Source organism: Dryobates pubescens, chromosome 2, assembly GCF_014839835.1.
Source record: "Dryobates pubescens isolate bDryPub1 chromosome 2, bDryPub1.pri, whole genome shotgun sequence".
NCBI classification, from domain to species: Eukaryota; Metazoa; Chordata; class Aves; order Piciformes; family Picidae; genus Dryobates; species Dryobates pubescens.
The window spans coordinates 14841731-14859204 of NC_071613.1; the positions used below are offsets into that span (position 1 = coordinate 14841731).

Sequence of the window (17474 nt, forward strand, 5' to 3'; positions counted from 1 at the left end):
TGGGTTTCATCAAGAAAAGTGTGTCCAGCAGGTCTAGGGAGGTTCTCTTCCCCCTCTATTCTACCCTGTAAGACTACACCTGGAATACTGTGTCCAGTTTTAGGGTCCCCAGTTCAAGAGAGACAGGGATCTACTGGAGAGAGTCCAACAGAGAGCTATGAGGATGATTAAGAGACTTGAACATCTCTCCTATGAAGAAAGGCTGAGAAACTTGGGGCTGTTTAATATTGAGAAGTCTGAGAGGGGACCTTACTAATGTCTATAAATGTCTGAGGGGTGGGTGTCAAGATGAAGGTGCCAGGCTCTTTTCAGTAGTGCCCAGTGACAGGACAAGGAACAAGGGGTACAAGCTGGAACACAGGAAGTTCCACCTCAGCATGAGGCGAAACTAAGGTGAGGGTGACAGCACTGGAACAGGCTGCCCAGAGAGGGTGTGGAGTCTCTAATTTCTGTGCTATTAAAAGGCCATTGCAAGTCTTCTACTAGTAATACAACTGCTCTGTGGTTACAGACCTGACTCTGTTCCAGTGCCACCCCAGACATCTCTTTCTCTCCACAAAATCTGCTTGCCAAGAAAACAAAAAACCCAAACAACTTCTGTGCTGCCTCATCTAATGGTGACACAAAAACATCCCAGCAGGTCTTTCCAGAAAGGTGAGCACTGCTCTGAGCAGTCAGCAGGTAACACATGGCTGCAGGTGCCAGCAGAAAGTGCTGCTGCTTGTGTTTACCCCCTTTCACAAAGCTCAGTGGCTGCATTTTTCCAGCCAGGGATGCAAGCAGAGCCTCCTGACTGACTGCAGCTAAGCTCTCAGCTCCAGCCACAGGTCGGCACATGTTCAGGCTGGGCTCTGGATTAATGGCTCAGCCTAGCAGCACAGCAGTATCAAAAGCAAACAGCTCCTTTGAGCCTTCAAGTTGGAGGACAGCACTTGGCACCTCACAGTCAGGGAAACCAACCAAGCAGCTGATTTAATGAGATTATGGCTAAAACTCTCCTCTTGCACTGATGCCTTGAGCTCAGCTGCGCTCTCAGAAGAGCAGTGCTGCCCCAGGCCGGGTGCCTGACAAGAGTGGTTTGGCTGCAGGAACCAGGGATGTCCTGATCTGACACGGCCTCGCCGCTAGCCTGCTGCGTGCCTGTGGCTGCGTGAGTGAGTTTGGTTCAGCTCCCAGCAGCTGTTGTCCCTGCTCTGAGGAGCACACTCACCTTTATCCCCTCGATTCTGAAGCCCAGGGTGGCAGTGGAGCTGATGGTCTCCCTCCACTGCATGTAGCGGGGCTTGGTGACGGCCCTCAGCACGTTCTCCTCCTCGGTGGGGGCGTCAGGGTCCACCTCGATCATCTTCTGGTACATGTCCTTCCGCAGGCTCGGCTTCTTCCGGGCCTTTATCAGTTCCTCCTCCAAGTATGTCCTGCAAGGAATGAGGATGGGAACACACATTAGCAGGGCCAGAGTTGCTACATACCCACAGCAGCCCCTTGCCCAGAAATCAGGCATACCCAGGAGAGATGATCCCCAGGACATAGGGCAGCACAGGAAGGAGGGGAGCAAGCCTCACTGTGAGCTTATTGATCCCGACTTAGTTAGCACCTCACCACTTTTCAACTCATCAAGTAACCACGACCAGTTTGGCAACAGAAGGGAGGTGATTTCTCACAGGGGCCCACAGTGTTGCTGCTGCCCTACTGGCAGGCTCCTGATGCCACCCCATGGTCCTGAGGGGCCTGTCCTCCAATGCTATGCTCAGCAAACAGGAACAGTGACTTAGTGGCTCTCACAAACTAAACATGGCTTTCAAGATGTGCCTAGGAAACTGCCCACATACCCTGGAACCCAACAGAGTTGAAGGCAAGAGGGAAGTTGCTGCATCCCAGCCCTCAGCATTAGCTGCTGCTTCCTCCAAGATCTGGCCAATGTGGTGGCTGCTGCTCTCTCCTTCCCCTCTGCAGAGGTGGGCATGGCTAGTGGGAGGTGTAGAGCAGTTTGGATTTGGGGGAAAGGAGGTGACAGAAAGAGGTGGGGCCCTGCCACTCCTGGGCCCTTCCTGTGCTTTCCCATCCCTCACCCTGTGAGGGCTGCTGTACAGAGGTTCTCACATGAGGCCACCTTGCTGAAAGCTTCCTGCACAGGGCAGAGCAGAGGAAGGGATGCAGCCTTGGCCAGGTGCTTGCCATAACCCCTATCACCCCAGGGTGCAGGCCCTTGTAAAATGTCCCTCCACAGTTTTCCTGTAGGCCCCCTTCAGGTACTGGAAGGCTGCTGTAAGGTCACCCTGGAGCCTTCTCTTCTCCAGGCTGAACAGCCACAGCTCTCACAGCCTGTCCCCACAGGGGAGGTGCTTCAGCCCTCTGATCACCTTCATGGCCCTTCTCTGAACTCATTCCAGCAGTTCTAGGTCCTTCTTGTGCTGGGAATCCCAGAAATAGAAGCAGTACTCCAGATGGGGTCTCATGATAGCAGAGTAGTGAATCACCTTACTCATCCAGTTTATGCAATGATGACAATCCCTGGCACATTAGCCCCTTGCCTGCTCTGCCTATCTTAGCCCCAAAAACCCTGGTGCACAAATCACCCAATCTGTGCGATGTGTGCAGGAGGCTTGACCCCTCCCAGGGACAACTGGCCACAAGAGCACCCCAGGCAGGTCTTCTTCTGGTGGCTGTCATCTCTGGATGCGTGCTGGGTCCCATCTCCTTCCCACAGCAGCATGGTTTGCGCCAGCTGGAGCCACATGGCTGTGCTGGGGCCCCTGGCTCTTCTCTCCACCCCTCTGGTGGAAAGTATTCCTCTCCTCTTCCCCGTTGACAGCCCAACACACCAGTTTGAGTTTCACACTGGGAATTCAGGAGAAGGAAAAAAACCCAAGAAGCTTCCTGCCTCCCACAGAAAGCATCAGCTTTTCCAGCAGCGCAGGCGTCTCCACCAGGGCCAGCAAGGGGGCTCTCAACCTGCCCTACTGCCAGCCTGCAGCAGACCCAGGCTCAAGTGGCGATCCAAGGCTGCTCCCAAACTGCCAGCTGCCTGGGGTCACACCAGCTCTGCTCACATTTGCTCTGGGACAGCCTCATCAGCCCAAAAGCTGCTGCTGGCCAAGTGGCTGCAGCCTAGGATCTTGGCATGTCTGTAGCTGATTCTCTGGGAGGCCCTGGGTAACGTTGCTCATCCATCAGGAAGCACTGCGAGGACTTTGCGTGAAAGGCACAAAGCTGCTTAGCACAGGGATTTTATCCCTCAAGTGTCTGTGGGAGCAAAGGGTGAGCAGAGGCAAAGCTTCTAGCTCACCAAAGCTGTGACTATCCCACCCCTCTGCCACCCTGGGTAGGATCTCCCACGCCTTTTGCTCCCTGCCCCTTGGCTGTGTCCTGTGGCAGAGAGAGGCAGGTCACCATCCTCCCAAAAAGCTACTGCACCACTCTGGTGTACCTAAACCCAGAGTGCTGTCCCCTCCACTTGCTGCACCAAACCACTTCCCCAGCACTCTGGACAGTCAACAAGCAGAGAATGAGAGGCTGGTGTATCCTTCCCAGGCTTCCCCATGGCTCTTTTCCTCACACTGTTAGCTTAGATCCTCCTGAAGACAGGTGAGCCTGGTGTTCTCACTTGTGTGGTCCAGAGCATTTTATTCAGGAGATGCAATTTACCAAGGCCTGCAGTGACAGCACAAGGGGCAATGGCTTCAAACTCTGCTCTTCAAAAAGAGAAGAGCAAATTTCTACTGGACATTAAGAACAGGTTCTTGACTATGAGGGTGGTGGAACACTGGAACAGGTTGCCCAGGGAGGTGGCTGAGGCCCCATGCCTGGAGATACTCAAAGTGAGACTCAACAGGGCTCTGGGCAGCCTGATCTAGTTGAGGATGTCCCTGCTGACTGCAGAGAGGCTTGGACTAGATGACCTTTGAAGGTCCCTTCCAACCCAGACCATTCTATGATTCCATGATTTGCTTTGAGACACTGCAACAAGCTGTCCATGGAGGTCATGGATCTCACCTCCCTGGAGATGTTCAAGGCCAGGCTGGATCGGCCTTGTGCAATCTGGTGTAGTGTAAGGTGTCCCTGCCAATGCCGGGGGGTTGAAACTAGATGATCTTCAAAGTTCCCTCTGACCCAAACCATTCTACCAATCTATGAATCTCATCCTAAAACCCAAATGACATCCCCCTCTACTCTGCCCTGGTGAGGCCACATACGGAATATTGTGTCCAGTTCTGGGCCTCTCCGTTCAAGAAAGGCAGTGAGCTGCTTGAGAGAGTCCAGCACAGAGCCACCAGGATGAGTAAGGGAGTGGAACATCTTCTGTACAAGGAGAGACTGAGGGGGCTGAGGCTCTTTAGCTTGGAGAGAAGGAGACTGAGAGGTGACCTCATTCATGTTTATAAACATGTAAAGGGTGAGTGCCCAGAGGCTGGAGCCAGGCTCTGCTCAGTGATGCCCAATGACAGGACAAGGGGCAGTGGGTGGAAGCTGAGGCATAGAAAGTTCCATGGAAACAGAAGGAAGACATATTTCCCTGTGAGGGTGATGGAACACTGGAGCAGGCTGCCCAGGGGCGTTGTGGAGTCTCCCTCTCTGGAGATATTCAAAACCTGCCTGGATGTATTCCTGTGTGACCTGCTCTAGGTGACCCTGCTCTGGCAGGGGGGTTGGACTGGACGATCTTTCGAGGTCCCTTCCAGCCCCTGAAATGCTGTGATTCTGTGAAAGGCACTCACCTGACTCCCATCTTGCAGTCCATAACACAGGGGGAGTCAAACTCAGCCAGAAGATCTTCCATCTGGTTGTATCTCTCCCCATCCTTCACAACATCGCCATGGTAGGCAGGGACATAGGGCTTCAGGACATCGTTCATCAGGCGGTCAAGGCAGCGCTGCTCCGACTCACAGTGCTTCTTCAGGATCCTGCCGTTGGCCGCTGCCTTGAAACTACCTGAGGGTGACAAGGGACAGCATAGCACTTGCTCTGCATGGAGGATCATGCTGTGCTTTCCCAAAAACAAGAAGAGCAGCCCTGCACCTTGGAAGCCAGCATCTTGGAAGCCCAGGGAGGTTGTTGATGGCCCCTCCTCAGAGGTGTTCAAGGCCAGGCTGGATGTGGCCCTGAGCAATCTGGTCTAGTGGAAGGTGTCCCTGCCCGTGGCAAGGGGACTGGAACAAGATGATCTTTACAGAATCACAAGAATTGTCAGGGTTGGAAGGGACCTCAAGGATCATCTAATTTCAACGCCTCTGCCATGAGCAGGGACTCCTCACACTACATCAGGTTGCTCAGAACCACATCCAGCCTGGCCTTAAAAACCTCCAGGGATGAGGCTTCTACCACCTCCCTGGGCAACCTGTGCCAGTGTCTCACCACCCTCATGGGGAAGAACTTCTTTCTAATGTCTAATCTAAATCTCCCCTCCTCTAGCTTGGATGCATTCCCCTTAGTCTTATCTGACTACCTGACACCCTAAAAAGTCCCTCCCCAGCTTTCTTGTAGCCCTCTTGAGATACTGGAAGGCCACAATAAGGTCTCCTCAGAGCCTTCTCTTCTCCGTACTGAACCACCCCAATCTTTAGGTCCCTTCCAATCCAAACCACTCTATGAATCACCATTTGTACCTGCACTCAACAGAGTCATCACAGGCTGACATTTAGAAGCTTGGGCTACCAGATTCACATCTGTCACAAGTGTCAGAGCTTTACAGCCATGTCGCACCGTAAACAGCAGAGAGACTGCTCTGCAGCATTCAACACATTTGCTTCACAGCCTCTGGGTGCTTCATGGTACATTCATATCTTAGTCTCCAGGCTCATGTGGAGGTCATCTTTATCATAGAATCACGGAATGGATTGGGTTGGAAAGGACCTTAATGGTTCCAGTCTCCCTGCCATGGGGGTATGGACACCTTCCACTAGACCAGGATGCTTCAAAGCCTCATCCAAACTGGCTTTGAAGACCTTCAGAGAGGGGACATCCCCAGCTCCCCTAGGCAACCTGTTTCAGTGTCTCACCACAAGATGCTGGGCAGCATCACCTACTTTGCTGTGGATCAACAGGAGGGTGTGGGTCTCACCAGAAGGACTCTGCTTTCTGCTGCTTCAGAAGAAAAGCAGCAGTGATACCTGCTGGCCCTGGAAGGCCAAAAGCACAGAGCACTGCACCTTCACATCACCCTCTGTAGCATTTAGGTAAGTCACTCTACTGGGCCAGAGATGTGGAAGCCTGAAGAAGAGAAGGCTGAGAGGAGAACTCACTGCTCTCCATAGCTACCTGAAAGGAGGCTGTAGTGGAAAAAAGGAAAGGAAAGGAGGTTGGAAGGGACCTCCAAAGGTCATCTAATCCAACCCCCCCTGCAGTCAGCAGGGGCATCCTCAACTAGATCAGGATGCCCAGAGCCCTGTTGAGCCTCACCTTGAATATCTCCAGGGATGAGGCCTCAACTACCTCCCTGGGCAACCTGTTCCAGTGTTCCACCACCCTCATGATAAAGAACCTGTTCCTAACATCCAATCTGAATCTGCTCTTCTCCAGTGAGTCTGGTGTTGGCCGCTTCTCCCAAGTACATAATGACAGGACAAGAAGAAATAGCCTCAAGCTGCACCAGGCAGGGTTTAGGTTGGATATTAGGAAGAATTTCTTTACTGAAAGGGAGGTGAGGCATTGGAACAGGGAGCCCAGGGAGCTTGTGGAGTCAGTGTCCCTGGAAGTGTTCAAAAAACCAAGCAGATGTGGCACTCTGGGACACGGTCATGGAGGCCTTGGGTAGAAGGTAGGACTTGATTTTCGAGGTCTTATCCAACCTAAATGACTCTGTGATTCTCTGAGCTGAAATCCATGACATTTATGGCACAGGCAGAAGCAGTGCTGGGCAAAACCTGCCCATTAACCACTGCTCTGCCCCACCCCATGCTCCATACCTGCGTGTCCTGCTAGCTGGATCCAAGGGTACTTCTTCTTGAAAGACATCACAAATGGGGACCAGTGCACCATATTCTTGATCTTCCTCCATGACTTGCTCTGAGGGGGGAAGAAAAATCATGAAGGTGAATGCGATGCTTGCAGCCTTCACTGTCAGTAAAGTCACTTCAGGCAGCACAAAGCTGTTTTGGACAGGGGAGGAGGCAGCAGAGCCAGGACAGGATGGAGGCAGAAAATCTGCTCTTTTCCCATTGCCCTGTGCCAAGATGGAGCTGCTGGGCTTCAACTTCACATTCAAAAATCATGAGTAACTTGACTCAAGTGGATGGCATTACACTGTTGTTCCCCTTGGCTGCTTCTGCTGCAGAGAGCCCAGACATCCTCATTACTTTGTCTCTGTTCCCTGCATCCTTGTCCTGTGGCCAAGAAGGTGAATGTCATCCTGGGGTGCATCAGAGCAGGTGAAGGGAGGTTCTCTTCCCTGCCTACTCTGCACTGGAGAGGCCATATCTGGAATACTCTGTCCAGTTCTGGGGTCCTCAATTCAAGGACAGGGACTTGCTGGAGAGGGTACAGAAAATGGCTACAAAGATGCTGAGGGGACTGGAACATCTCTCTTATGAGGAGAGACTGAGAATTTGGTCTGGAAAAGAGAAGATTGAGAGGGGATCTCATCAGTGCTTAGAAACACTGACAGGCTGGGTGGCAGGAGGTTGGGACCAGGCTTTCTCCAGCGGTGCCTAAGGACAGGACAAGGAGTAAAAGGCACAAACTCAACATAGAAAGTTCCATCTAAACATGAGGAGGAACTGCTTTAATTTAAGGGTGACAGAGCACTGGAACAGGCTGCCCAGAGCAGTGGTAGAGCCTCCATCCCTGGAGACATTCAAAACCTGCCTGGATGTGTTCCTGTGTGACCTTCTCTAGGTGAACCTGCCCTGGCAGAGGGGTTGGACTCACTGCTCTCCAGAGGTTCCTTCCAACCCCCTACCATTCTGTGATTGTGTGGTCCCTCTGTAGAAGCAGCAGGAAGATTAACCCATTCTTGGGTACCCATATTAGATCATGACAGACAGAGCAGGGAAGGGAGCCCAGAACACAGGGTTCCCAGGAAAGGAACCTGGCCACAAAACTCAACTCCAGCTCCCAGGGTGAACAAGAGAGGCTCACACCAGCATTCACAGGCTCAGTGCCTGGCTTTTGTTCCCCACTGAAAAGCAGCTGCTTTGTCCATTATGCTGGCAACCCCTGTGTGGCTGAGCTGCCTGCTTTGGCCCATCTGTAACTCTGCTGTACAGAACAATTCCCTGCTGAAAGGCTGTGCCTCTTGCCAGACAGCTTGCACAAAAGTCTCGATGTGATCGCAAGGAGGGCTGCGGTGGACATACCAAAGCCTCCTTTGAAGGCTCTTTCCTGCAAGAGGTTTTCCCGGGATTGTTCTGGGGAACAAGCCACCAGTAGAAAGCAAGGGGACAGCCTCTTATCTCAGCCCCAGAAGGCGACGGTGCAGACAGATCAGGGGAACAACAGACGCCGGTGGCAACGGGGAAATGGCTTCTTGCAGGAGCAGCCTAGCCCTGCCTGCTCCAAGCTACTGGGTTCAGCCGGAAGCCCACAGATAAATTATCCTCATTTGCTCCGCTCTGAAGGCATGGGAGGGAGCCTTCCAGAAAGCCCAAGTAATCTCTTCCTCGTGTTTGGAGAACTGTCCCATGTTCCAGCAACGCTTTGCAGACTGGCAGGGAAGAGCCAGCAGCCCCGACTCGCAGTTTGGATGCTTGTCGGGGGTGAACTCACGGCGCAGGAATCCACGCTGGGAACTGCTGACATGTTTCAACGGTGAGGAAGAAGCCAGACAAAGATGTCAGTGTCTAAAGCCATCGGGTTGCCCCTGTGCCCCGCCAGGCAGCAGGCACACGTTGCATGGAGATGCAGGGGCTGCCCCTGCAGCGGGGACGAGGGGGGTGGGGAAGGTCCTTCCTGACCTCCCAGCCCTGCAGAAGCAGGGTGGCCCTTCCCTGGATGACTGCCTGTGGCTGGGAGCGTCCTGGCGTGCCTTGGCAGCGGTACAGCAGCAGCACAGGAGTCTGGCAAGCAGCTGCCCAGGCACAGGGTGACACCGGGCATCCCCTTTGCCCAGGCTTCTCTGCGCCGTGGGTTTGCTCTGCCGCCTGCCTTGCTTGCTTTGGCAGGCAGGTCGGGCAGTTCCCTACCTGACATGAGGATGAATGTTTTTATTTCCAAACAGAGTGCCAGAACTTGTGTGCTTTAGCTGTTCTTTGTTCTCCTTTTGGCAGAGAGCAGGAGGGAAGCGCGGGGGGGTGTCCCCTCCTTTTGTTTTTAAAATAGCAACATCAAGCCCTGGCTGATGTCATGAAATAAAAGGGGGAAGAAAATGCCTCCGAGGGAGTTTGGACTGCAGCTGAGTGTGACCCACCTCCTCTAAAACAAGGATCAGGAGTCCTCCTCCCCCCCACTTACGGCACAGCATCGTAAGTCACTCAGTCCCAGGAAGCACGCCAAGGCAATGTGCCTTCCCAAGCCAAGATTTTGTTTTTCAGTGGTTAAGGCTTTAGAGCTAGAACCTTGAGGTACTTCAAAGCACAGGCAGAACGAAGGCAAGCGGCTCCTGAAGCACAACAAACCACACTGACTTCTCCCTGCCGGGGCTTTCCCAGGAGCGATGCGCTCCGCTTTGGCACTTCTCCCAGAGCAGGTTCAGAGAATCACAGAATGGTCTGCGTTGGAAAGGAGCTTAAAGATCATCTAGTTCCAGATGGAACTGATGGGCAGGGACACCTTCCACTAGACCAGGTTGCTCAAGGCCCTGTCCAGCCCTTCTTTGAACATCTTCACAGAGGGGCCAACAGCAACCTCCCTGACCGACCTGTCCCAATGTCTCACCACCCCCAGTGTAAGAGTTCTGAGTCCCCTGGAGACACAAAACCCCACAATCACCTTTCTGCTGAGCTGAACAAGACAGAAAGCTGCTCACTGAGCACACCTGCACAAGGGACAGGTAGCATGGCCCTATCCCTTTACTCTGGAGTGAAACATTTTCAGTCAGACACCACCACTCAGCTTCAGGAACATCTTTGGCCAGGCTATTACACCCCAAGTTAGAAGGACATGTTTAAGGACCTACTGCAACTACCTGAACAAAGGTTGTAGCAAGGTGGGGGTTGGTTTGTTCTCCCAAGTAATGAGCAGTAGGGCAAGAGGAAAATGGCCTCGAGGTGTGCCAGGAGAGGTTTAGGTTGGATATTAGGAAAATTATCTCCACAACAAGGGTTGTAAAGCACTGGAACAGGCTGCTCAGGAAAGTCATCATCCCTGGAGATATTGAGAAGATGTACAGATATGGTGCTGAGAGATGTGGCTTATTGGTGACCTGGCAGTGCTGGGTTAATGGTTGGGCTTGGTGATCTTAAAGGTCTCATCCAAACAAAATGATTCTATGACTTGAGGAGGCTTTGCCCATCTCAAGTCACTTCCAGCTTGCTGGAAATAGACTCTAAGGCAAGTTGTCGCCACCACAAGGGTCAGCAGCAAGTCTGCTTCATGCAGCCCTGTTCCCCACAGCTTCACAGAGGCTTGCAGGAGAGAGGAGCTCCTGCTGCAGTTCCTTCTGGAGCTGGATTTTTTGTTTATGCCTGAGCTCCCTCCCAGTGTTATGAGGGAAAGTTTGCTTAATCCAAAGGAAGCTCTGCCATGCCCTCAGCTCACAGCCTGTCAGTGCCCAGCATGCCCAACCCACTTTGCAGAGCAGGCTGCCAGGTCCAATTATTTCTTTGATGTAGGTATCCATACAAAACATTCAGTTGTAAACCAGGAGTTGCACAACTTCATCTGTCCACTCTCTGGGGTTGTCAACCCACTACAGAAGAGAGGCAGAAGCTGCACCATGCAGGAGCAGTGCTGCCCAGTGCCCTCAGTCATCCTGCTACCGCCTTGGCCTGAAGATAATGAAATTCTCCCCAGGGAAGGAGATGCTCCCAAAGGTCATCCTTTTTCCTTTCCCTACAGCTTCAAGAGAGATGCTATGTCTCTGTGAGCCATTGGCAGGATCCTTCACAGCCACTGGAGATGGCTGAGAGCTTCCAGCAAGAGGTCTGCCTTTACTCAAACGCTGGCATGCTTTCAGACACCTCAAAGCTGACAGCCTGGGCTCCCAGCTGTGCCAGCCCCTGTGTCAGGCTTCTGCAGCTGGCCATGGAAAATTAGAGCCACAAGGTTCGCACCACTCCAATTTGACTCCACAGCCACGTGCAGGAAACAGCCTCTCTGTGCTCAGTGGGTTGCTGCCTCCTGCCTTGCCCAGCACTACTGAGACACAAAGGGAGTATTAAAGCTATTTACAGGAGAGACATCTTTAACCCAGGGCATTGCCTCCAGGATCTTCTGCAACTTTTGGGTTATATTTCAAGGAGTTGGCCTCAAGTTGGGAGATTCAGGTTGGAAATTAGAAACAATTTCTTCCCAGGAAGGTTTCTCAGGCATTGGAGCAGGCTGCCCAGGGAGGTGATGGAGTCACTGTCCCTGGAGGTATTTTAAAAGATACATGGCTGTGGTGCTAAGGAACATGGTGTAGTGGTAGTGGCTGAGCAGTAGTGGTGGGATTGTGAGCTCTAGGGGAGCTGTTGGACTGGATGACCTCCAAAGTCTCTTCCAGCCTTACCAGTTCTGTGATTCTCTGAGTTATTTGCACACAGGCCCAGAGGCATGGGTGTGCACACAGGGAGGAGTTACCTGCATAACATCACACTTATGAACATAGTTTAGTGGGTATGGTGGTGCCAGTTGCCTCTTGGACTCGAGGACCTCAGCAGTCTCTTCCAACCTTTGTGATTCTAGAACTCCCCAGGCTCAGACTAAAGGATTTTTCACCCCACTGCAAAGAACAGCTTTGCAGGTGGTGTTTCCAAGGGATGCTTGGTGAAGAGCAGATGTGTGCTCTCCTCTTTTGCCTGGAAGGAAGCGAGCACCCAGGTTGTGATGCTGGAAGCTGAGCATGCTTCCAACTCTTTTGCATGATCAAAGCCTGCACCTGCCTGTGAGAGCCTGGCACCCTGCTCTGCCCCAGATCCAGCTCAGAGGTTGCTTTTCCTCCCAGGAAACTCAGGAGGCCCTGATGACAAGTTACACCCCTTCACACAAAGGAACTATTCCCTGCAGTATAAGCAGGGAATGTGCATAAGGTGTCTGATGCAATTCAACACTTTTCATTTAAAGCTTGTTTCAGTATCAGCAAATGTTGGCTAATTAGCTCTCCCAGCAGCAGACCATTTTGTGGCTTCAGAAATATCTTCAGTGAGGAGTGGCACCTTCTTACTTAATTTTCTGGCACATGGAAATGAATCATAGAGTGGTTTGAGCTGGAAGAGACCTTAAAGATCATCTAGTTCCAACCCTCCTGCCATGGAAGAGCAGAGACCCCTCCCACTAGCCCAGGTTGCTCAAGGCCTCATCCAACCTGGCCTTGAACACTTCCAGGGAGGGGGCATCCACAACCTCCTTGGGCAACCTGTTCCAGTGTCTCACCACCCTCACTGGAAAGAATTTCTTCCTAATACCCAGGCAAATCTCCCCTCTTCCAGCTTAAAGCCACTTCCCCTCATCCTATCACTACAAGCCCCTGTACAAAGTCCCTCCCCAGCTTTCTTCTAAGTTCCCTTCAGGTACTGGAAGGCTGCTCTAAGGTCTCCCTCGAGCCTCCTTTTCCCCAGGCTGAAGAGCCCCAACTCTTGCATCTTGTCCCCACAGGGGAGGTGCTGCAGCCCTCTGAAATGAAGCTGAGCAACTGTCAGAACCAACTCTTAAAATGAACTACTGAAGGTTTCTGCAGCACTCTGCTCCTGCCTCTGCCTTCTTCCAACTTTCACTCACTGTGAAGCATGGTGCCCCAAGCCATGGGTGGAACACTGGCCAGAAAACTTAAGTCCTCCCAGTCAGCACCCATAATTGGTCAGTGGGAGAGGAGTGCTGGGAAAACAGTTTTATCTGCTCAATGTTTAACTTTACTTATCTGGAGCTTAAAGCAAACTCTACACTTTCCCCCATCAGTCAATAGAGCTTCATATGGAAAGAACAACAGAGGAGAATTTAGTGCCCAGTGCCAGCAGAGAAGGTCAGAGGATATATTGTGTTCAATTAGATTAAACACAAGTGACTGATGAGCTCAGTGCTTGTTGTACATTTTCCCTATGGCTTATGGCATTCCTCTAATGTCTGCTGGAAGGAGATGTGCCTTTCTGGGACTGCCTGTTGCCTCCCTTTCCCAGCACCAACGCTGGTGGAATTTCACTGGTGTTACTCCCTGTGCACCAAGCCAGCAGGGTGCTCTTCCCTTTCCATGCATTCAGGCAGCAGCAAGTGATTTATTTGCTGACATGATGGGTTTACAAACCCTATGGGTTTATGGGACCAAGTGTTCCTGGAAACAGGGGGAGGTGGACCTGTGTTTCAGTGCAGCATGAAAAGCAAGCTGATGTAGCTGGGGCAGGGGATGGGCAAGAGTGGGAACAGTGCTAAACTAATGCTTTTCCCAATTCTGAAAAGAGCTTCAGCCCCTTTCTCCCAGGAGACTCTTGAAACAGCCTAGGATCAGAAAGATGGAGGAAAGTTGCAAGCAGCCAGTAGTGTCACCAATGCCCTCCACTTGCCCTGGTTTCAGTGAAGCTGCTGCAGCCCAGGGGGTTTCATGGCATTCCTTCACTCTGGTAAAGCCCTGCTTGTGTGGCATGCTGACACCCAACCACCCTCGGTGCTCCTTGCAGAACGGAAAGACCTGGATGGCCAGAGGGCCCAGCTGGCACATCCCCAGCTGCCCAAGTGCAGCAGCTCAGGAGAGGCACCATGCCAGCCTTGTCCCACACCCAGCACCCTTGCTCGCTTCTCGGGCACTGGGATGATTCCCCAAACCCCTTCCCATGGGAGGAGGGTGCAGCAGGCCCCCTCCACTCTTTGCTTTCACTTCCAGCTCCTTCAAAAAAAGAAGTGCCCAGAGAGGTTGTGGAGTACATACTTCTGTGGACTGTGGATGTATTCCTGTGTGACCTGCCCTAGGTGATCCTGCCTTGGCAGGGGGGTTGGATTTGATGATCTCTGGATGCTCCTTCCAACCCCTACCATTCTGTGATTCTCTGATTCTAGGTGCAGCAGTGGTGCTGCAATGCCAGGGGTCCCCAGGGGAAGGGACTTTCAGCACAGCCCAGAAGGAATCCAGGACATTTCACTCGCAAGTAGGAGGCTCAGCAAGCTGCTCCTTGCATTTGGAGCCCTGCTGATTTAAAAAACAACGTGGTGAGCAGCTGAGAAGGGCAGACTTTGTGCCAGAGAGCCCTCTTCTTTAATAACTAAATAACTGGAGGAATGGGGGGGGGGGTTGGTTGTGTTTGCCCACAGAGTTCACTCTGTGTCAGCTTGCTCCACAGCCATGCACATGCAGCCAAGGAAAAAGAGGCCACTTAGTTTTCCATGTTTAAAAGAATGAATGTGTTTTCTTTTGGTCTTTAAGGAGTAGTTAAGGTTTCCCTAGTGATGATTGTTTCCCTCACTGGGAAAAACCTTGGCACTCCAGCCACAAGCAGGGAGGCCAGCTTTGTTCATTGTGCTGGGCACACAAGGCAGCAGGGCACAGCTGACAGGTACCGTGGGATGCTTCCCCTGGCATGTTCTGGCCTGTGGATGACCAAAATGCAGCATCCTGGCCAAGAACCCTCCCATTACATGCTCCAGAGTGCAATCACTAATGCAGAGCAGAGCTGGGATTATGCTCTTCTCAGCTTTGCCAACTCTTGGCCCCTACATTGAATCACAGAATCACAGGATGGTTTGCATTGGAAGAGAGCTTAAAGATCATTTGGTTCCACCCCACCTGCCATGGGCAGGGACACCTTCCACGAGGCCTCATCCAACCTTCCAACCTGGCCTTGAACAATTCCAGGCTGGGGGTGTCCACAACCCCCCTGGGCAGCCTGTTCCAGTGTCTCACCACCCTCTTACTGTAGCTCTCCCTCTGACCAGGCAGCAACAGAAAGAGCCCAGTGACTGCTACAGTGTGCATCAGGCTATGAGAACAGACCCTGATGTGGCACCAAGTGACAGCCCATACTGTACATCATCTTCCTCCCCTCATCCTTGGCAACACATCTGCTGCTATACTGCTCAATGGCTAAGCAGCCTTATTTTGGCCAGAGGAGCAGCTTGTCATGGGAGGGCTTTGAATCAGTGGGCATTTTGTTTGTTTGTTTTAATCACACAAGGATATAATAAACATTTCAGCAGCCTGCAAACCTCAGCAGAGGCAATGTCAGCCATTGGGTCAAACAAAAGACTTCACTCAAGGTAATATAAGGAAATGTAGTTTGACAACTGAAAGGCATTTCTGGATGCCTAGCAATTCTAGTCCAAAGCCCCAAGCCCCATTAGATAAATTGCTTTGATAGCTGGGGCATAGAACCTTCTGCTGGGGTTGCAGCAAAGGAAGCATGGCCAGCAGATCAAGAAAGGTGAATCTGTCATTCTACTCTGATTCTCTCCATCTGGAGTACTGTGTTCAGCTCTGGGGCTCCCAACACAAGACAGACACATAGGTCCAGACACATAGGTCCACAAAGAAGGCTGGAGCACCTCTGTATGAAGACAAACTGAAAGAGTCTGGGCTGTTCAGCCTGGAGAAGCAAAGGCTCCCAGGAGACCTTGTAACTGCATTTCAGTATCTGAAAGGGGCTTAAGAAAGGCTGGGGAAGGACTGTTTAGAAGAGCTTGTGGTGATAAGAGAAGGATCAAAGGCTTTAAAGTGGAGCAAGGTACATCAGCTTGGAGATACAGAGAAAGTTCTTCACAATAAGAGTGCTGAAATACTGGAACAGGTTGCCCAGAGATGTGGTTAAGGCCCTACCCCTGGAGATACTCAGGATCAGATTTGATGTGGCCCTGGGCAGCCTGAACTAGCTGGAGGTGTCCCTGCTGACTGCAGGGGGGTTGGACAAGATGACCTCTGCAGGTCCCTTCCAACCTGATACCATCTGTGAACAGTAGCTTCTGCTACTTTGCAAGGTCTCCATCTCATTTAGAGAGAGAAGGGAAAAAGCCCCTCCTGCTATGTATGTTACTTCTTTTACATCAGACACTTTGTGTTCCAGAATAATCTCATTAGGGCCAGCAAGGATTTGGCTCTTGCAGGAGAGAAGCCACTCCCCTTTGGCTTTGTGAGGAATGCCCTTTTCTCCTGTGGGTCTAGGGAGCTGTACCACCAGAACCAAAGATCTAGGGGAGAGGGTCAGAGAGGTAAAGCTTTCTCTCTGCTGTCTGCAAGGGCTCAGCACGTACGACAGAAGTGCCTTGGTCCAAAGGCCTGGAAGCCAGGAACAGCTGCTGGGATCATGGACAGAAATATTCCAGGGTATTGGAAAACAAACCCAAACAAAACAGCAGCTTGTTGCAGGCTCCCTCTTTCTGCCTCTGAGGAAGGCAAAGAGAATTAGAAGTAGCAAAGGCAGATGAGTGAGCAGCAGTCCTTCAGTGTGACATCCCCCATCACAATGGAAGGAAACAGCCAGTGGCACAGCAGCCACCCATCACTGCATGTGGCTGTGGGAGCCAGTGGCACAGCAGCCACCCATCACTGCATGTGGCTGTGGGAGCCAGTGGCACAGCAGCCACCCATCACTGCATGTGGCTGTGGGAGCCAGTGGCACAGCAGCCACCCATCACTGCATGCATGTAAGGACATCTGCAACCTCCCCACCCACAAAGCACAAATAGAGCACCCTCCACCCACCAAGCACGGCAGTAGCCTGGGATCCCATCAACACCACGCTTAGGGTGAGAGGAAAGGCAGTGTTAGACCTCTCTCTGTCCAGTTTGGCAAAGAGGGAAAGAAGCTGAAAAAGCCCAAGTGAGGGTGAAGGCAAAAGCCTGCATTAGAGCTCAGAGCAACAGGCTCAAAGCTATGGCTGCTTCATAGATTTGTAGAATGGTTTGGGTTGGGAGGGATGCTAAAGATCTTCTAGTTCCAACACCCCACCGTCCCCAAGCAGGGACACCTTCCACTAGCCCAGGCTGCTCAAGGGCCTGTCCAACCTGGTCATGAACACCTCCAGGGAGAGGGCATCCACAACCTCCCTGGGCAACCTGTTCCAGTGTCTCACCACTCTCACGGTAAAAAATTTCTTCCTAATATCCAGTCTAGATCTCCCCTTTTCCAGCTCAAAGCCATTCCCCCTCATCTTAGCACTACAAGCCCTTGTAAAATGTCCCTCCACAGTTTTCCTGTAGGCCCCCTTCATGTACTGGAAGGCTATCAGGTCTCCCCAGAGCCTTCTCTTCTTCAGGCTGAACAGCCCCAACTCTCATAGCTTGTCCCCCCCAATAGGGGAGGTGCTCCAGCCCTCTGATCATCTTCATGGCCCTTCTCTGGAGCCACTCCAGCAATTCAATGTCCTTCCTGTGTTGGGGACCCCAGAACTGGACGCAGTACTTTAGGTGTGGTCTCACAAGAGCAGAGTAGAGAGGGGGAGAATCATCTCCCACATCCTGGTGACACTTCTGTGAGGCATTTCTTCCTG

General features: G+C 52.1%; 1 protein-coding gene across 1 annotated transcript in view; it reads right to left on the minus strand.

The window, feature by feature from the left end:
* Window positions 1-17474, minus strand: part of ITPKB (inositol-trisphosphate 3-kinase B) — an 83470-nt gene that overhangs the window by 11024 nt on the left and 54972 nt on the right. Inside the window, exons 2-4 of the mRNA XM_054168122.1 lie at window positions 6903-7002; window positions 4716-4929; window positions 1211-1415 (exon numbers count right to left, since the gene is read on the minus strand). Coding sequence (XP_054024097.1) covers window positions 1211-1415; window positions 4716-4929; window positions 6903-7002 — 519 coding nt within the window. The remainder of the gene's footprint in view (window positions 1-1210; window positions 1416-4715; window positions 4930-6902; window positions 7003-17474) is intronic.